At 46.0% G+C, this 21,523-nt stretch overlaps 1 protein-coding gene across 12 annotated transcripts in view; it reads right to left on the bottom strand.

Annotated features, from left to right (window-relative positions):
• Window positions 1-21,523, bottom strand: part of LOC110504152 (formin-like protein 2) — an 85,706-nt gene that overhangs the window by 27,151 nt on the left and 37,032 nt on the right. For 7 of the 12 annotated variants that reach the window (XM_036974296.1, XM_036974299.1, XM_036974300.1 and 4 more), the window contains exons 3-8: window positions 10,736-10,816; window positions 6,348-6,424; window positions 5,398-5,481; window positions 4,423-4,572; window positions 1,230-1,259; window positions 1,022-1,066 (exon numbers count right to left, since the gene is read on the bottom strand). In XM_036974296.1, coding sequence (XP_036830191.1) covers window positions 1,022-1,066; window positions 1,230-1,259; window positions 4,423-4,572; window positions 5,398-5,481; window positions 6,348-6,424; window positions 10,736-10,816 — 467 coding nt within the window. The remainder of the gene's footprint in view (window positions 1-1,021; window positions 1,067-1,229; window positions 1,260-4,422; window positions 4,573-5,397; window positions 5,482-6,347; window positions 6,425-10,735; window positions 10,817-21,523) is intronic. The other 5 variants (XM_036974302.1, XM_036974304.1, XM_036974303.1 and 2 more) reach the window with 2 other exon arrangements.

Genomic DNA, 21,523 nt, shown 5'->3' with positions numbered 1-21,523 from the left:
TGTGTGAGAGGCTGAGACAGTGTGACTAAGCTTTGATAAGGATTTATGATGAGGGTAAATAAGGACAGATCCAACATACTGGCTGTAGTCTTCATGGTCTGATGCTTCTCACTGGTTCCATGAATGAGAGCTATTCAGCAGCAAGCAGTTATGACGTTTGCGTGTAGTAAAGAAAAAATAGCAAAACATTGTGCGGGGTGTGTGTATGAGTGACTTTGTTTGTCTTTGTGTGTGTGTGTGTGTGCGTGCGTGCGTGTGTGTGTTTATGTGTGCTCTTTGTTCTATTTAGGTGCATGTGGCGTCTACGTAGTGCAAAACAAGTTTCCTCACATAAACGCGCTCGCTGCTTCACGAGACCGGTGACAGAATTGGAACATCGCCTCACACGCAGCCGGCGACGGGCGGCGGTGTTCCAAAAGAACTGCGATTTTACAGAAATATACCTCCAGCACTCAGTCTGCAACCAGGCAGCGGAAACGAATGGTAGAACGACACTCATTTGAGGGAAAGAGACTTCGGCGTGGACACGTCCCAAATAGCGGACCATAGGTCCCTGGTCAAAAGCAGTGCGCTACATAGGGACCAGGTTGTCATTTGGGACGCGTCCTCTGCTTCATAACCACACAGACGGAATGACATGTGGTGACAGGACTATGAGTAAAAAGAGACAGTCGATCACCCTGATTCAATGTAGGCGCGGTGGACTTGCTTTGACAGGCCTTGTGGTGCACCGACTTAGAACCCATAAAAGATCCTCCAAGGCCTTCCAAACTATGTTTTCATGGACGTTACTTCAACACTAAAGCTAATAAACAGCATAGTCTAAGGCGGAGTCCCAAATGGCACCTCAATTCCGATATAGTGCAATACTTTACATTGGGCTCTGGTCAGAAGTAGTGCACCACATAGGGAATAGGGTGCCATTTGGGACGTGCCTATAGTCGAAATCACAACAAACACAACTACAAACTAGACCAGCCTAAATATTTCTAGGTAACCCTGGGCGAACCAGAAGACGTACCATCGTCCTTGCGAATATTTTGGGCATTTCAAAGAGCTCGGTGTCCTTCGAGTTTGCCGTGAGTTTTTAAGAAAAAGACATGTAAATTCAACAGGACATCAGAAAAGTGACACACAATGATTGACTTGGGAGGGATACAACTGTGACAAGGCAAAGGTGCTGTACGTTGGAAATAGGAATAAATACTGATAACGCTAATGTTAATTACCTTGACTTGTCAGCCTGTGTCAGGAGGTAACTAAGGAATAACAGTACAGATAACATCGTATTAGTTGATACATAAGAAGGGTCTGGTTGTAGCCAGCTACTACTTGCACAACTACCTGCCGCATATAGCCTGATCAAGGAGACATACGAAAAGCAATAATCAGAGGGGGCCAGGAACAATGCCGGTATAAAAAGCCATTTGCTCTAAATGGGAACAGAAATGTCTACAGTAAGACCACAACAGAGGTAGAAGCATCTCCCCTTCAACGCCTCCACACACTGGACCACAGCTTAGCAATGGAAGCAGGTAGGAGTGTGTGTGTGTGTGTGTGTGTGTGTGTGTGTGTGTGTGTGTGTGTGTGTGTGTGTGTGTGTGTGTGTGTGTGTGTGTGTGTGTGCGCGCGTGCGTGCGTTGGCGCCTGCCTTCCCGCGCGTGCGCACTCGTGTGTGGCAGGTAGTGAAGACAGGGGAGGGGGGGAGGAGGTGTTGAGGTAAGGCTAGGGGGGTGGGGCGAGCTAGAGCTATCAGATAGCACCGTGAGCCACACTGTGTACTGTGTAGACCTGCCTGCTGCTGCTGAAGACTGGAGCACAGAGCAGGAGACTAGAGGAGGAAGGCCGGGACAAAACACCAGTCAACATCAGCTCTCACCGTCACCTAGTTAAGTTCATACAGCTGCCATTCACACACAGTTCCTTCAGAAAGTATTCACGCCCCTCCATTTGTTCCACATTTTGTTGTGCTGCAGCCTGCATTTAAAATGGATCACGTTAAGATTGTGTGTCACTGATCTACACACAATGCCCCATCATGTAAACGTGGGATTCTGTTTTTCGAAATTTGTACAAATGAATAACAAATGGAAAGCTGAAATGTTTTGAGTGTAATACATATTTAACCCCTTTGTTATGGCAAGCCTAAATAAGTTCAAGAGTGAAAATGGGCTAAACAAGTCACATAATAATTTGCATGGACTCACTATGTGCAGAAATAGTGTTTAACATGATGTTTGAACGACTGCCTAATTTCTGTAACCCACACATTCTGTAAGGTCGGTCCCTCTGTCGAACAGTGAATTTCAAATACAGATTTCAACCACCAAGACCAGGAAGGTTTTCCAATGCCTCGCTAAAAAGGGCACCTATTGGTAGAAAAAAAGCAGACATTGAATATCCCTTTGAGCATTATTAATTACACTTTGGATGCTGTATCAATACACACAGTCACTACAAAGATAAAGGAGTCCTTCCTAACTCAGTTGCCGGAGAGGAAGGAAACCTCAGGGATTTCACCATGAGGCCAATGATGACTTTAAAACAGTTACAGAATTGAATGGCTGTGATAGGAGAAAGCTGAGGATGGATCAACAACATTGTAGTTACTCCACATTACTAACCTAAATGACAGAGTTAAAACAAGGAAGCCTGTACAGAATAAAAAATCCAACACAACACATCCACCTGGTACCACTCTTCATATGTTCAAGCATGGTGGTGGCTGCATCATGTTATGGGTATGCTTGTTATCGGCAAGGACTAGGGAGTTTTTTTTAGGATACAAAGAAACAGAATAGAGCTAAGCTTGAAAATCCAAGCCAACTTAACAGAGCTTGAATAATTTTTTAAAGAACAATGTGCAAATATTGTACAATCCAGGAGTGCAAACCTCATAGAGACATACCCAGAAAGAAATTCTAACATGTATTGACCCAGGGGTGTGATGTAAATGAGATATTTCTGTATTTCATTTTCAATACATTTGCAAAGATGTCTAAAACCATGTTTTCACTTTGTCATTATAGGGTATTGTGTGTAGATGGGTGAGATTGAAAATATATATATATATATATTTAATCCATTTTGAATTCAGGCTGTAACACAAAATGTGGAATAAGTCAAGGGGTATGAATACTTTCTGAAGGCACTGCATGGGTCCCGAATGGCACCCTATTCCCTATATTGTACTACATTTCAAAACCAGTGCACTATATAGGGAACAGGTCGCCACTCGTCAAAAGTAGTGCACTATATAGGGAACAGGTCACCACTCGTCAAAAGTAGTGCACTATATAGGGAATAGAGTGTCATTTGGGACACACACATAGCCTTGGTCTCCTATAGTACATATCCTATAAAGTGTACTACTTTGGAACAGGGCCCATAGAGCTCTGGTCAAAGGTGTGCACTCGGCGACATTCTATAGGGAATCGGGTGCCATTTTGGGGGACACAAACTGGCCTGTGTGTTTCCTAAGAGAAGAAGCCTAGCGAGTCCAGATTCGTTCGTCCATTATATGAGAGTTAGGATAACGTTGGGGTTCAGAAGACGCGTGCGGTCTCAGTGGTGTAACGTCTCTCGTTAAAAGACCTGTGAGTTACTGACGGTCAGAAAAATTGGGATTAGCTGTGTACATGTGAAGTCAACGGGACTAACACACCGGGACATCATTGAAACGACTGCAGCGATTAACAGAGTCAGAAACATGAACTATGTCTGCCGCCTATAATCCAAATGAAATGACCATGGTTTAAAGGAAACGGGGAGAATTTCAAATGTTAAATGTTTGCCAAATCAAAAAGACGTAGAACTCGCGTCATATTCATGACATAACACGTCATATTTGTTAAATCCCTGTGGAAAAGATGGTGCTATAGAAGAGAGTTCTTCCAGCTTGTTCAGAAGCCACGAAACCCCCCGTGTCAGAGATATCCTATTCCATAACATCATGAGTCAGACGACCCAATAAAAGGTCTTCTCCCAAATGGCACCCAATTCCATGTATGTAGTGCCCTACTTTTGACCCATCAAAAGTGACCCATCAAAAGTAGTGGACTATATTGGGAATAAGATGCCGCTTGAAACACAGCTCTGGAAAACAACCCACCCCCCCCTTATCCTTCGTCCTGCTGTTCCATGCCACAACTAAACGTGTCTTAAGCCATTTAAAGACTTAAAGGCCTCATGACCACAACAAAAGGCCTTCTCAGACATCACATGCAAACGCGTGAGCGTATTAGCAAACCTGGGAACTGTGACAATCCAGACTAAGTCAAAAACAATTTCAAGCCATTTCTTATACAACAAGCATGTTACGTTTTAAATAGAGAATTAGGACTTGGTTATCATTGCAGCGCGTTCTTACAGTAGCCTCTAGGCTATAATGTATGGTGGTGAGGTGGCGTGTGCGTTGCTTACCGTAGCGTGGCGTGTCGCCCGGCGCGGGTAATGCTGTTCCCGCTGACGGGGGACGGGAGGTTACTCCCCCCGTGCAGGTCCTCTATGGATCTGCTCCAGGGCTTGTCCACCGACTTCTCCGGGTTGTTCTCCACGCTGTCGCCATCAAACCTGGAGAGGGGAAACACACAGGACAAAGGGGCTTAGAGAACCTAGTACATTTCTGTACTCTCTGACCACAGTCCAGCAATGTCCCAAATAGCGCCGTATTCTCTTTATAGTGCACTACTTTTGACCAGGGCCCATAGGTTTCTGGTCAAAGGTAGTGCACTGCATAGTGGATAGGGTTATCAGAGTCTGGAAGGAAAAGGAGAACTGTATAAAAGTCACATATCTCTTACTTCACATTTTAGGAGGGCAGATATCCCCCCACCCCTCCCCCTGTATTATTTTTTTATATTTTTTTTATAGCTGTGGCTGTTTTCTAACAAAAAGGCAGGGGACTAACTAGTACCTGGGTAATCAAGGTAAACACTCACTGATGGGGTAACCATTAGAAACGTGTTGGACAGACCAATAACGTAGGGTCAGAAAGCAAATACAAACGTAACTAAAAACGCCATTGGCTCTGAATGGAAACCCCCCGGGACCGAGTAATTATTCCATCTATGAATAGAATCTACATGCCACACAGAGTTGAACGTATGCACGGCAAATGGCACCCTATTCCCTATGCCGTGCACTGCTTTTGACCAGGTCTATATAGGGAATAGGGTGTCAGTTGGGACGTAGACAGAGTCTACGGGAGCAGGGCCGGTCGCCACATACGACCAGTGACTCTGTGTTTCTGAGAACGAAGCAGGCTGCAGGGTGTCGAGGAGATGCGTGGTTGATTAGGCTAACAAACAAAAAAAGGGCCATTGTGCTCATTGTCTGGCCCGCGCTATAGGAGGACATGGAGAAAGGAGAAAGAGCCGTGGGGGGGGGGGGACTTACGTGACAGCGTACTGCGCAAAAGACAGATACTCCACCAGTACGTCCAGGCCTTTGTTTTCTTCGTTTAAGAACTCTCTCACCCACCTAGAAGGAGAAATGACACACAGTCTTAGTTCAAAGACAATGCGCAGACGGCGCTCGGCATGTGGTTCACGTTGTGAACGGTCTGGGATTCTCATTTGACATTGTGATAGGCCTACACAACAAGGAGAGGGAAAGAGGGAGAGAGATAGAGGGAGAGAGATAGAGAGAGAGAGTGAGAGATAAAGAGAGAGTGAGAGAGATGGAGAGAGAAAGAGAGATATAGGAGAGAGAGAGTGAGAGATGAGAGAGAGACATGAGAGACAGTGTGAGAGAGAGAAAGAGAGAGAGAGAGAGAGAGAGAGAGAGAGAGAGAGAGAAAGAGAGAGAGAGAGAGAGGGGGGGGGGGGGGGGGGGGGGCATCTCGTGTTGTTGGGATGCTGAGATTGTGTGACTGTTGTAATGTAACTGAGTCTGCCTGGGGTTGTATTGTCTAGGTAGGACTTGGCTGGGTGGCTGGTCTCCTGTCTGTGGCTGGGGGCTCGGGTCAAAAGTAGTACACTGTGTAGGGAATAGGGTGCCATTTGGAACAAATACTGTTCCTTCCTGTCCTCACATGCTGTTCCTTCCTGTCCTCACAGGGTCACAAAATAGTGCCGTGTCGCCAGTGACATTGATCCAGTCCCATCAACCCCCGCTGCTTCCTGCTGACCCTTATCATCCCTTATCCTGCCTCATCCTGCCTCCAGCTCCCAGCATGCACCCTGGCCTCATTACCACCTGCGAACACAGCTGACCTGGGATGAGACCCAAATGGCACCCTACTCCCTTTCTAGTGCACTATTTTTGACCAGGACCCATAGGGTACCAATTTGGGACGCAGGCACTTGACCTTCACATTCACATACTTAATCTTAATTATTACTCACCCTATGTGATTGGTCCTTAATGAAATTTCCAGTTCTCTCAGGACCTGGGTGGACTCCTGCACCCTCCGTCTGAATTTCTGGGGTTAAAGAAAGAGACATTTTGAACATTTCATCACTCCGTTCCGTATTCAGTAGACCGATAGAATATGTCGGGATGAACTTTGAGTGATTTGTGGGGCATTTCACCAACCATATCATCGGTCGTTTCTCATTCAACAGAGGGCCAGGAAGCATGACAGTCAACATAATGGACAGTCCTGCTTATAGAATGCTTGACTTTACCGTAGTCATTCCAATGTCTGCTTTGCGTAGAAGCAGTTCCTTCATCCGGAGCAATATAATCGTCAGCATCCCAAATGGCACTCTATTCCCTATACAGTGTACTTTTGGTCGAATGTGGTGCACTACAGTATATAGAGAATCATGTGCTATTTGGGATGAGGCCATAATCGACTCATTAAATTGGATCTGGCTTGTGTTTGAGCTGTCAGGGCCTTTACACAAACACACACACAGCATATATCCATTCTAGTCCTGTTGTGCTGTTCCCGTGGTTACTAGTCCAGGAACAAACGCTGGGTGGACTGAAGTGTATGACCTGCCCTGCATGTGAATATGCAACGTGACACAAGTGTTCGTGGGGAGGTTGTTCCCTCTCTCTCTCTCTTTCTCCCTCTCACCTCTCTCTCTCTCTCTCTCTCGTTGCTTTCATTTTCAGACAAAAAGACCTGCGACTCCAAACAAAAGCCTCGCAGCCTGTTACGCAAAAGTTGCGCGGCGGAATCCAAAAAGCAATAGCGTGAGCGACAGGGCTTTGCCATTAACATTCATAATCAACGCCCAGAAGAACCGGTGTTGATCACTACTCGTTCAGTGGAAGAGCCTCCCTGATGGCACAGTGAATCATTGCATCACCAATCACAGAGACAGAGGAGGAGGCTCCCAGTCTCCATATCAACCCATTTTTGGCTGAGCTGGAGCCTTCCCTTTCCATGATGTGTCTATGGCTGGCGGCATCCCAAATAGCACCCTATTCCCTATATAGTGCACAGGGCTCTGGTCAAAAAGTGGTGCACTAGGTAAGGAATAGGGTGCCAGACAAACAGAGCAGTGCCCGGTGTTATAAACACACAGAGAGAGAGAGAGATGAGTACAGAGATGTTCCCATTGGCAGGGTTTCTCTGGTCCTTGGCCTGTAGTACTGAGCTGGGGTGTGTGTTTGGCACATGTGAGATGAGAAACAGTGTTTTTATTAGGGAGGAGGCCCCTTGTGTGTTTATATGGAAAGCGGCGCTAGTGTGAGGTGTACTGCGCAGACTCCCTGACCCACATACACAGCGGTCACGTACACACACACACATCACTCCTCACTAAGTACTACCAGCTGCCGCTCAGATCCAGAGAGAGCAGGGGGAACGAGACGAGAGAGAGAGAGAGCAGAGGGAACGAGACGAGAGAGAGAGAGCAGGGGGAACGAGACGAGAGAGAGAGAGCAGGGGGAACGAGACGAGAGAGAGAGAGCAGGGGGAACGAGACGAGAGAGAGAGAGCAGGGGGAACGAGACGAGAGAGAGAGAGCAGGGGGAACGAGACGAGAGAGAGAGAGCAGGGGGAACGAGACGAGAGAGAGAGAGCAGGGGGAACGAGACGAGAGAGAGAGAGCAGGGGGAACGAGACGAGAGAGAGAGAGCAGGGGGAACGAGACGAGAGAGAGAGAGCAGGGGGAACGAGACGAGAGAGAGCAGGGGCAACGAGACAAGAGAGAGAGAGCAGGGGGAACGAGACGAGAGAGAGTGCAGGGAGAGAGAGAAAAAAAAGCAGGGAAAGAGAGAGGAGGAAGAGAAGAGAGAGAACAGAGACAACAGGCGGAAGGGAGAGATCGCAAAGAGAGAGTGAGAGAGGGGAAAAGAGGTCGAGTGGGGAGCTGTGATGAGTGGAGGACGGTGAACGCTCCGGGGAGGTCATCCTGGAAACAAATCAATGGCTGATACATTCTTAGGGAGTTTTTTGGAATGAACCTCTTCCTTTTTGGCTGCCTATTGGCTGAGAGGAATGCACGGGGGCCTGCATATGTAAAGAGGCGGCAATGACCTCCAGCTCCGGCTCTCCACAGAGGCACAAAGTGGCAATTGTTCCGAGTCTGAAGAAAAGGGGGTTGAACAGGAATGTAAAACCATAACTCTCTTTTCCTGCATCTCTCTCTCCCCTACTCTCTCTTTCTCCCCTGCGCTCTCTCACACACTATCTTTCCCTGTCTCTCTCCATTTTCCAACTCTCCCTCTGGTGCCGGCTGCTGACCTCCTGCGAGGGACACGCGGGACTGTTGTTGGAGCATGGTATCAGCCCAACTGTGGAGGGAGCAGACTCTGACAACTCATAGTTCCCAGGGCATGTGATAAACAGCCCAGACGTTTGGACGTGAAAATAAACACAGGAGCCCAACCGCTCGTCGTCGAAAAAACAGAGACGTGTTTTAATAAGCGCTGTTGCCTCTCGCTGAAGGCTCGATTCCAGCCCGAGACAAACGGTTTCAATAAAGATGGAGGAAGATCATACTTTGGTCAGCGGTGTTAGACAAACAAAGACAGCGAGGGCTCGCTGCCTAAACGTATGCAGGCCCTGGAGTCAGTGATTGCGTCCCAAATGGCACCCTATCCCCTACATAGTGCACTACTGTTGACCAGAGCCCTATGGGACTCCCTATGGACCCTGGACAAAAGTAGACCACTATATAGGGAATAGGGTGCCATTTGGGATGCAGATAGTGTGTAATAAATCCTTCCTTCAGCCATGGCAGTGCTAAGTGTTTACACCCCGAGAGAGAGTTAAATCTGGACCAGTCATTTCCGTCATCAGGGAGCCATGCTCCCGTTCACCATGCCAACATCCCAAATAGCACCCTATTTCCCTATATAGTGCACCACTTTTGGCTCGGCTCCAGTCAAAAGTAGTGCACTATAGGGACTAGGGTGCCATTAGGGAGGAAGCCTAACCCTGCCCCATCCCACAATGCACTCCTCCTCATAGTCATGCATCTGACCACAACATGAGCACTTGTTATCTACCATCCACCATCCTCCTTCCTCTCTCTATTCCTCGCTTCTCCTCTCCAGTGTTGCTCTTCATCCTCCTCCTATCCTCCTTCCCCTTCATCTCCGTCTCCAGTGAGGAACGTTAGTCCTTCAGTCACGTTCTGTATCATCAGAGACCCGACTACGGATGCGTCCCATATGGCACCCCTATTCCCTTTCGCAGTCCACTACTTTTGACCAGGGTCCATAGGGCTCTGGTCGAAAGTAGTGCACTGGAAAGGGAATAGGGTGCCATTTTTTGGATACAACCCTAAAGAGCAGGGCGATGCTCTGAGGGAGACGTACGCCCCGAGCTTAGAAGGGTTCATCGATAATGCAGCTAGGGCTGCAGGAGTGCCAAAACACGAGGCGTGTCGCGATACAAGATGCAGAACATGTTCTCTTTGCTTTTTCGATCGGGGAGAGACGAGGAACACACTTCAACACTATGAAAAATGTAATACTCGAAACAATCCAACCTAGATCGTCACTAGTCAGCTAAGATGGGGGGGGGGTGGCAGCATAGGCAGATATTCTATCTCCGTAGCAGAAGTCACATCCATTGGCTGATCTAGAACTGCTTTCTTGCCCTCTTCACGCTCCCGTAGCATATTCACGCTCCGAAACCTTCAATCCAGTCGGTCAGCGTAATTTAATTATCTGGAGCAATGAGATGTCCCTCTGGCAGAGTCGCTCGGCGCTAATTTGTTTTTATTACAGAGACAACTTTGTGGCGTCGTCCCAAATGGCAACATACTCCCTATAGAATTGCCTATATACCCTATGGGCCTTGGTCAAAAGTAGTGCACTATATAGGGAATCGGGCGACATTTGGAACGCATCCCATCGGGACAGCGGCACTATCTCCCTCCGCAAGCCAAATCTCTTCCTATTGGCGAGGCCTGAACGCTGGCTGACACTTTACTCTGGAAGACCTTCTCGCCTCTCCAACTCCTGTGGCCAGAGAGTCAGCCTCAGCCGGTACCCCTAACACTACCACCGGCACGATATCATAACGCTCCTGTTAGCTATGGCCTCAAGGCCATGTTCACTCCCAGGGCCCACTACTTCTCAGGGCAACACAGCTGTATGGTGGGATACCCTGGGTAACATTCACTAGGAATGAAACGGAAGCAGAAGTGGCTAAATGGGAAGGGACTACGTGAACTTATCCAATAAGAAACGTTTAAAGTTTTTTACATTGCAACATGTTTTGCTACGTTTTTCAACAAACGAATGTAACACGGGTGATGTTGAGCTGAAAGGGGAAGGAAGAAGCTGAGGCAGTTGGTCGGGAAGAATCCACACTCTCCCTTACCTTCCTGGTGGCGGCCGGGTCCAAAAAGCCCCTCAGCTTCTGGATGTATGTGTGGGGGGGGTTCTTCACTTGGAATCGTTCCTGTGAGAGGGAGAGAGAGAGAGAAGAGAGAGAGAGGAGGAGACAGAGAGAACACAAAAACACGTTACTTTCACCCTCATTCTGTAGTTACTCAGCTAACTGTGGAGGGTTAAAGGGGACAACATTAACTGTCATTTGGTTACCTGGCGATTGTGCCAAACTACTGGGGCTAAACCACATCACTGTTGTTGATTTCCACTCAGTAGACAAAACATTAAAAACGTGCTCTTTCCACGACATAGACCAGGTGCATCCAGGTGAAAGTTATGGTCCCATATTTTTGTTAAATTCACTTCAATCCGTGTAGATGAAGAGGAGGAGACTAGAGGTCGACCGATTATGATTTTTCAACGCCGATACCGATACAGATTACCAAAAAAAAGCCGATACCAATTAATCGGCCAATTGTTTTTATTTATTTGAAATAATGACAATTACAACAATAGTGAATGAACACTTATTTTAACTTAATATAATACACCAATAAAATCAATTTAGCCTCAAATAAATAATGAAACGTGCAAAAACAAAGTGTTGGTGAAGAAAGTAAAAGTGTAATATGTGCCATGTAAGAAAGCTAACGTTTAAGTTCCTTGCTCAGAACATGAGAACATATGAAAGCTGGTGGTTCCTTTTAACATGAGTCTTCAATATTCCCAGGTAAGAAATTTTAGGTTGTAGTTATTATAGGAATTATAGGACTATTTCTCGCAATACCATTTGTATTTCATATACCTTTGACTATTGGATGTTCTTATAGGCACTTTAGTATTGCCAGTGTAACAGTATAGTTTTCGTTCCTCTCCTCGCCCCTACCTGGACTCGAACCAGGAACACATCGAAAACAGCCACCCTTGAAGCATCGTTACCCATCGCTCCACAAATGCTGCGCCCCTTGCAAAGCAAGGGGAACAACTACTCCAAGTCTCAGAGCAAGTGACGTTTGAAACGCTATTAGCGCGCACCCCGCTCACTAGCTAGCCATTTCACATCGGTTACACCAGCCTAATCTCGGGAGTTGATGGACTTGAAGTCATAAACAGCGCAATGCTTGAAGCATTGCGAAGTGCTGCTGGCAAAACGCACGAAAGTGCTGTTTGAATGAATGCTTACGAGCCTGCTGCTGCCTACCATCACTCAGTCAGTCAGTCACTCACCTGTATTTCTTTTAGCTAAATATTCAGGTTTAAAAATATATACTTCTGTGTATTGATTTTAAGAAAGGCATTGATGTTTATGGTTAGATACACATTGGAGCAAGGACAGTCTTTTTCGCGAATACGCACTATGCAGCGCAGGACACGCTAGATAAACTAGTAATATCATCAACCATGTGTGATTATGATTGATTGATTGATTGTTTTTTATAAGATAAGTTTAATACTAGCTAGCAACTTACCTTGGCTTACTGCATTCGCGTAACAGGCAGTCTCCTCATGGAGACTGGTGGTTAGAGTGGTTAGAGCGTTGGACTATTATTTTTTATTATTTATTTATTTATTTTTTTGAATTGTACCCCTTTTTCTCCCAATTTTCATGGTATCCAATTGTTGTAGTAGCTACTATCTTGTCTCATTGCTACAACTCCCGTACGGGCTCGGGAGAGACGAAGGCTGAATGTCATGCGTCCTCCGATACACAACCCAACCAGCCGTACTGCTTCTTAACACAGCGCGCCTCCAACCCGGAAGCCAGCCGCACCAATGTGTCGGAGGCTACACCGTGCACCTGGCAACCTTGGCTAGCGCGCACTGCGCCCGGCCCGCCACAGGAGTCGCTGGTGCGCGATGAGACAAGGAGATCCCTACTGACCAATCCCTCCCTAACCCGGACGACGCTAGGCCAATTGTGCGTCGCCCCACGGACCTCCCGGTCGCGGCCGGTTACGACAGAGCCTGGGCACAAACCCAGGGACTCTGATAGCACAGCTGGCGCTGCAGTACAGCGCCCTTAACCACTGCGCCACCCGGGAGGCCGCGTTGGACTAGTTAATTGTAAGGTTGCAAGATTGAATCCCCGAGCTGACAAGATAAAAATCTGTTGTTCTGCCCCTGAACAAGGCAGTTAACCCACCGTTCCTAGGCCGTCATTGAAAATATGAATGTGTTCTTAACTGACTTGCCTAGTTAAATAAAGATTAAATAAAGGTGTAAAAAAAGAAAGAAAAGTAAATTGTCCAAATCGGTGTCCAAAAATACCGATTTCAGATTGTTATGAAAACTTGAAATCGGCCCTAATTAATCGGCCATTCCGATAAATCGGTCGACCTCTAGAGACAGGTTAAAAAATGATTTTTAAGCCTTGAGACATGGATTGTGTATGTGTGCCATTCAGAGGGGGAATGGGCAAGACAGAAAATGTAAGCGCCTTTAAACGGGGTATGGTAGTCGGTGCCAGACGCACCGGTTTGGGTTAATACCTAAAACGCTGTTGGATTTTTCCCACTCAACAGTTTCCCGTGCGTATATCGGAACTCTAATAAAAGGCCACAAGGTCATCACTCACAGCAGCTCCACTATCACAGACTCGTCAAATTAGGCTCGTTGGTCGAGGTGGATGTGTGGGCGTAAAAGAGCAAACGTCTAGCAAAGCGAAGGTTGCATGTTTGAATCTCATCACGGACAACTTTGGCACATAGTATATTATACTAAAGCAACGTAATATATCGTTTTGTTGCCAACCTTACTTTGCTACCTGACAACTTTACGGTTTTTACTTTTTAATTACCGTTTATATTTTTAGTTTTTCCCTCACAACTTTTTTTTTCATTCAACTTTTTCACTCCGGACGCTTTATCTGGACATGGTTCGTCAGGACCTCCAACAGCCAAAGCTAAGTAGTAACATTAACACGATGCCTTCTAATTGCAGTCGCTGTACTCATAATATACAGGAGAACAATCGCCTTACGGCGAGGATAGCTGTGCTGCAAGCCCAGCTTCAGACGCAATTGTTAGGCAAGGGTCAGTTAAGTGTAGGAAAGGATGAACAGAGTCTGTGCCACCACTAAGTACAGATAGTAACGTTAAAATAAATCCCCTCGCACGGTCCCTGCAGCCGGACAACTTTCTCATGGCTTCTGGAGGGAAATGCTGTAGGAATGCTCAAACGGTGTCGCTCATTCAGCCGACAGAAACTTTCAACAGGTTTTCCCCATTAAGCAGCGAGTCGGAGTCTGAGGCCGAGCCTTCTCTTGTCTCTACTCCTCCCGTTACGGGGTCTGAGACACCGAAGCTTCCCACCATTAGCTCTGACAAATTGAAAACCCTAGTCATTGGAGACTCCATTACCCGCAGTATTAGACTTAAAACGAATCATCCAGCGATCATACACTGTTTACCAGGGGGCAGGGCTACCGAGGTTAAGGCTAATCTGAAGATGGTGCTGGCTAAAGCTAAAACTGGTGAGTGTAAAGAGTATAGAGATATTGTTATCCACGTCGGCACCAACGATGTTAGGATGAAACAGTCAGAGGTCACCAAGCGCAACATAGCTTCAGCCTGTAAATCAGCTAGAAAGATGTGTCGGCATCGAGTAATTGTCTCTGGCCCCCTCCCAGTTAGGGGGAGTGATGAGCTCTACAGCAGAGTCTCACAACTCAATTGCTGGTGGAAAGCTGTTTTCAGACCGTCCCAAAAGATAGAATTTGTAGATAATTGGCCCTCTTTCTGGGACTCACCCACAAACAGGACCAAGCCTGGCCTGCTGAAGAGTGACAGACTCCAGCCTAGATGGAGGGGTGCTCTCATCTTATCTACCAACATAGACAGGGCTCTACCTCCTCTAGCTCCACAATGAAATAGGGTGCAGGCCAGGCAGCAGGCTATTAGCCAGCTTGTCGGCTTAGTGGATTCTGCCACTAGCACAGTCAGTGTAGTCAGCTCAGCTATCCCCATTGAGATTGTGTCTGCGCTTCGACCTAGGTTGGGCAAACTAAACATGGCGGTGTTCGCCTTAGCAATCTCACTAGGATAAAGACCATCCTCCATTCCTGCCATTATTGAAAGATATCGTGATACCTCACATCTCAAAATAGGGCTACTTAATGTTAGATCCCTCACTTCAAAGGTTATAGTCAATGAACTAATCACTGATCATAATCTTGATGTGATTGGCCTGACTGAAATCTGGCTTAAGCCTGATTAATTTACTGTGTTAAATGAGACCTCACCACCTGGTTATACTAGTGACCATATTCACCGTGCATCCCACAAAGGCGGAGGTGCTGCTAACATTTACGATAGCAAATTTCAATTAACAAAAAAAAAACATGCCGTTTTCGTCTTTTGAGCTTCTAGTCATGAAATCTATGCAACCTACTCAATCACTTTTTATAGCTACTGTTAAAGGCTTCCTGGGCCATATACAGAGTTCCTCATTGATTTCCCTGAATTCCTATCGGACCTTGTAGTCATAGCAGATAATATTCTAATTTTTGGTGATTTTAATATTCACATGGAAAAGTCCACAGACTCGCTCCAAAAGGCTTTCGGAGCCATCATCGACTCTGGGTTTTGTCCAACATGACTCTGGACCTACAAACTGTCACAGTCACGCTCTGGACCTAGTTTTGTCCCATGGAATAAATGTTGCAGATCTTAATGTTTTTCCTCATAATCCTGGACTATCGGACCACCATTTTATTACGTTTGCAATCGCAACACATAATCTGCTCAGACCCCAACCAAGGAGCATCAAAAGTTGTGCTATAAATTCTCAGACAACCCAAAGATTCCTTGATGCCCTTCCAGACTCCCTCTGCCTACCCAAGGACGTCAGAGGACAAAAATCAGTTAAACACCTAACTGAGGAACTCAATTTAACCTTGCACAATACCCTAGATGCAATTGCACCCCTAAAAACTAAAAACATTTGTCATAAGAAACTAGCTCCCTGGTATACAGAAAATACCCGAGCTCTGAAGCAAGTTTCCAGAAAATTGGAATGGAAATGGCGCCACACCAAACTGGAGGTCTTCCGACTAGCTTGGAAAGACAGTACCGTGCAGTATCGAAGAGCCCTCACTGCTGCTCGATCATCCTATTTTTCCAACTTAATTGAGGAAAATAAAAACAATCCGAAATGTATTTTTGATACTGTCGCAAAGCTAACTAAAAAGCAGCATTCCCCAAGAGAGGATGGCTTTCACTTCAGCAGGAATAAATTCCTGAACTTCTTTGAGGAAAAGATTGTGATCATTAGAAAGCAAATTACGGACTCCTCTTTAAATCTGCGTAATCCTCCAAAGATCAGTTGTCCTGAGTCTGCACAACTCTGCCAGGACCTAGGATCAAGAGAGACACTCAAGTGTTTTAGTACTATATCTCTTGACACAATGATGAAAATAATCATGGCCTCTAAACCTTCAAGCTGCATACTGGACCCTACTCCAACTAAACTACTGAAAGAGCTGCTTCCTGTGCTTGGCCCTCCTATGTTGAACATAATAAACGGCTCTCTATCCACCGGATGTGTACCAAACTCACTAAAAGTGGCACTAATAAAGCCTCTCTTGAAAAAGCCAGACCTTGACCCAGAAAAAATAAAAAACTATCGGCCTATATCGAATCTTCCATTCCTCTCAAAATAGAAAAAGCTGTTGCGCAGCAACTCACTGCCTTCCTGAAGACAAACAATGTATACGAGATGCTTCAGTCTGGTTAGACCCCATCATAGCACTGAGACTGCACTTGTGAAGGTGGTAAATTACCTTTTAATGGCGTCAGACCGAGGCTCTGCATCTGTCCTCGTGCTCCTAGACCTTAGTGCTGCTTTTGATACCATTGATCACCACATTCTTTTGGAGAGATTGGAAACCCAAATTGGTCTACACAGACAAGTTCTGGCCTGTTTTAGATCTTATCTGTCAGAAAGATATTAGTTTGTCTCTGTGAATAGTTTGTCATCTGACAAATCAACTGTACATTTCGGTGTTCCTCAAGGTTCCGTTTTAGGACCGCTATTGTTTTTACTATATATTTTACCTCTTGGGGATGTCATTCGAAAACATAATGTTAACTTCCTCTGCTATGCGGATGACACACAGCTGTACACTTCAATGAAACATGGTGAAGCCCCAAAATTGCCCTTGCTAGAAGCTGTGTTTCAGACATAAGGAAGTGGATGGCTGCAAACTTTCTACTTTTAAACTCGGACAAAACATAGATGCTTGTTCTAGGTCCCAAGAAACAAAGAGATCTTCTGTTGAATCTGACAATTAATCTTGATGGTTGTACAGTCGTCTCCAAAAAAACTGTGAAGGACCTCGGTGTTACTCTGGACCCTGATCTCTCTTTTGACGAACATATCAAGACTGTTTCAAGGACAGCTTTTTTCCATCTACGTAACATTGCAAAAATCGAAAACTTTCTGTTCAAAAATTAATCCATGCTTTTCTTACTTCTAGGTTAGACTACTGCAATGCTCTACTTTCCGGCTACCCGGATAAAGCACTAAATAAACCTCAGTTAGTGCTAAATACGGCTCCTGGAATCCTGACTAGAACCAAACAATTTGATCATATTACTCCAGTGCTAGCCTCCCTACACTGGCTTCCTGCTAAGGCGAGGGCGGATTTCAAGGTTTTACTTCTAACCTACAAAGCATTACATGGGCTTGCTCCTACCTATCTTTCCGATTTGGTCCTGCCGTACATACCTACACGTACGCTACGGTCACAAGACGCAGGCCTCCTAATTGTCCCTAGAATTTCTAAGCAAACAGCTGGAGGCTGGAGTTTCTCCTATAGAGCTCAATTTTTATGGAATGGTCTGCCTACCCATGTGAAAGACGCAGACTCAGTCTCAACCTTTAAGTCTTTACTGAAGACTCATCTTTTCAGTGGGCCATATGATTGAGTGTAGTTTGGCCCAGGAGTGTGAAGGTGAACGGAAAAGCTCTGGAGCAACAAACCGCCCTTGCTGTCTCTGCCTGGCCGGTTCCCCTCTCTCCACTGGGATTCTCTGCCTCTAACCCTATTACAGGGGCTGAGTCACTGGCTTACTGGTGCTCTTCCATGCCGTCCCTAGGAGGGGTGCGTCACTTGAGTGGGTTGAGTCACTGACGTGATCTTCCGGTCTGGGTAGGGGGTTGTGCCGTGGGTTGTGCCGTGGCGGAGATCTTTGTGGGCTATACTCTGCCTTGTCTCAGGATGGTAGGTTGGTGGTTGAATATATCCCTCCAGTGATGTGGGGGCTGTGCTTTGGCAAAGTGGGTGGGGTTATATCCTGCCTGTTTGGCACTGTCCGGGGGTATCATCTGATGGGGCCACAGTGTCTCCTTACCCCTCCTGTCTCAGCCTCCAGTATATGTGCTGCAGTAGTTTTTGTGTCGGGGGCTAGGGTAAGTCTGTTATATCTGGAGTACTTCTCCTGTCTTATCCGGTGTGACATTTACTCCTGAGGTGCTGACTTGCTGCACCCTCGACAACTACTGTGATTATTATTATTTGACCATGCTGATCATTTATGAACATTTGAACATCTTGGCCATGTTCTGTTATAATCTCCACCCAGCACAGCCAGAAGAGGACTGGTCACCCCTCATAGCCTGGTTCCTCTCTAGGTTTCTTCCTAGGTTTTGGCCTTTCTAGGGAGTTTTTCCTAGCCACCATGCGTCTACACCTGCATTTCTTGCTGTTTGGGGTTTTAGGCTGGGTTTCTGTACAGAATCAGCTGTATCAGCTTACATCAGTATCAGCTGATGTAAGAAGGGCTATATAAATACATTTGATTTGATACTAAAGTAGTTGAATGTAATATATCATACTAAAGTAGTTGAATGTAATATATCATACTAAAGTAGTTGAATGTAATATATCATACTAAAGCAGTTGGATGTAATATATCATACTAAAGCAGTTGAACGTAATATATCATACTAAAGCAGTCAAACGTAATATATCATACTAAATGGATCAAATCAAACTGGTGTGGTCAAAACGTAGGATACTATACGTATTATATTGTATGACCGCTATTACATTGGTAGGCCAATGTAATGTAACCTAATGTAAAGTAACATATCATACTAAATGGAGTGGCACGGATTTTAGTAAGATGTAATATGTTTGAGACCAGGTTGGCTACCATCTTGCCAGAGGTAGACTGTTGTGTCAGAGAGAGACAGTCTCCTCAGGTTTAATGAACTGACATTAAACAAACCCAGGCAGACCACACCACACTGTCCTGATATCGAATGATTAGTATTCGGCTCGTCTGTAGGTGACAGACAGGGTTCCATCCCAAATGGCCACCTATTCCCTTCATAGTGCACAACTTTTGACCAGGGCTTGTAGGACTGACTATGGTCAAAGTGGCCAGTACAGAAAGGTGATTCACTAGCCTACACAGCCCCAGATCCCAGATCAGAATCACCAGACTCTCATAGCTTTGTGTCTATGCGGTGGTGCCTTAGAAGGCTGTTCAGAGTGCATCTGGGACTGCAAAGAGCGCAGGACGCAGGCTGGCTGTCTTGTTTGCCCTGACCGACTGTCTAGGGCTGGCAGTAGGCAGGTTTTAGGCCATAATTTCCCCCACAGTCCTCCAAATTCAAGCAAGAGGGATTAGCGGAGGCTTTGGATCACTCCGAACGGGAATGAGAATCACAAATCACAACAGAACCGGTACAGCGGCCGATAACATTGCTCAGAGCTCACTACATGTCGCTAGGTCATGTCAACCCGGGTCAGACATGCAGATTGTGTAAATCAGTAGCCTTGTTCCAAATGGCATCCTATTCCCTATCAAGTGCACTACATAGGTAATAGGATGCCATTTGGGAGGCAACCTGAGCGTTGTGTTTATTTTCTGGGTGTTTGATCATCGCATTGCTGGCTGTGTGATGATGCCGATGGCCTCACCATTACATTCATCACCGCGTGAGTGAGTGCTGTTGCCTCTCAGTCACAATAACAGGAAAGAGGACAGCTCCATGCAGGAAAGGGAGCATGACTTGTTGATCCAATAAAAACAGCGTGGCGTGCTTCCCAAATGGCACCTACAGTGAGGGGGGAAAGTATTTGATCCCCTGCTGATTTTGTACTTTTGCACACTGACAAATAAATGATCAGTCTATACTTTTAATGGTAGGTTTATTTGAACAGTGAGAGAAAAATTTTATAAATTGATTTGCATTTTAATGAGCGAAATAAGTATTTGACCCCCTCCCAATCAGAAAGATTTCTGGCTCCCAGGTGTCTTTTATACAGGTAACGAGCTGAGATTAGGAGCACACTCTTAAAGGGAGTGCTCCTAATCTCAGTTTGTTACCTGTATAAAAGACACCTGTCCACAGAAGCAATCAATCAGATTCCAAACTCTCCACCATGGGCAAGACCAAAGAGCTCTCCAAGGATGTCAGGGACAAGATTGTAGACCTACACAAGGCTGGAATGGGCTACAAGACCATCGCCAAGCAGCTTGGTGAGAAGGTGACAACAGTTGGTGCGATTATTCGCAAATGGAAGAAACACAAAAGAACTGTCAATCTCCCTAGGCCTGGGGCTCCATGCAAGATGTCACCTTGTGGAGTTGCAATGATTATGAGAATGGTGAGGAATCAGCCCAGAACTACACGGGAGGATCTTGTCAATGATCTCAAGGCAGGAGGAGGAGGAGGAATGCTGCCTATGACCCCAAGAACACCATCCCCACCGTCAAACATGGAGGTGGAAACATTATGCTTTGGGGGTGTTTTTCTGCTAAGGGGACAGGACAACTTCACCGCATCAAAGGGACGATGGACGGGGCCATCTTATCTTGGGTGAGAACCTCCTTCCCTCAGCCAGGGCATTGAAAATGGGTCGTGGATGGGTATTCCAGCATGACAATGACCCAAAACAGACAGCCAAGGCAACAAAGGAGTGGCTCAAGGAGAAGCACATTAAGGTCCTGGAGTGGCCTAGCCAGTCTCCAGACCTTAATCACATAGAAAGTCTGTGGAGGGAGCTGAAGGCTCGAGTTGCCAAACGTAAGCCTCAAAACCTTAATGACTTGGAGAAGATCTGCAAAGAGGAGTGGGAAAAAATCCCTCCTGAGATGTGTGCAAACCTGGTGGCCAACTACAAGAACCGTCTCTGACCTCTGTGACTGCCAACAAGTACTAATTCATGTTTTGCAGAGGGGGTCAAATACTTATTTCCCTCATTAAAATGCAAAGCAATTTATAACATTTTTGTCATTCGTTTTTCTGGATTTTTTTGCTGTTATTCTGTCTCTCACTGTTCAAATAAACCTACCATTAAAATTATAGACTGATCATTTCTTTGTCAGTGGGCAAACATACAAAATCAGCAGGGATTCAAATATTTTTTTCCCTCACTGTATAGGGCTCTGGTCAAAAGTAGTGCACTGTAAAGGGAATAGTGTACGATTTGGGATGTCCCCCCCCATTGTTGGTGACAGACAAGCTGCATATGTTGCTGGTAAAATGACAGGGGAATATATACGTGGCAGGCCATGGCGTACGGAAAGTATATGAGATTTATAGGGGGACATATAAAAGAGTTCCCGCGTGGTCTATGACAGCCATAAAAGCCATCTGTGGGAGGAGGATCGTGATCTGAATTCCATCTGAGCTGTCGTAATAGTAGTAGAATCCCTCCTCTGCACCTGCAGCATGGGGCCCGAGTGGGACAGAGGAGAGGGATACCGCTGGGAGACGGGGGTTAACCGGGTGCAGTGCCAGCGGTGTTTGTAATATCCTGTGT

Source organism: Oncorhynchus mykiss, chromosome 3, assembly GCF_013265735.2.
Source record: "Oncorhynchus mykiss isolate Arlee chromosome 3, USDA_OmykA_1.1, whole genome shotgun sequence".
NCBI lineage: Eukaryota > Metazoa > Chordata > Actinopteri > Salmoniformes > Salmonidae > Oncorhynchus > Oncorhynchus mykiss.
The sequence above is the reverse complement of the archived record's forward strand: the minus strand, read 5'-3'. Positions and strand labels throughout refer to the sequence as shown.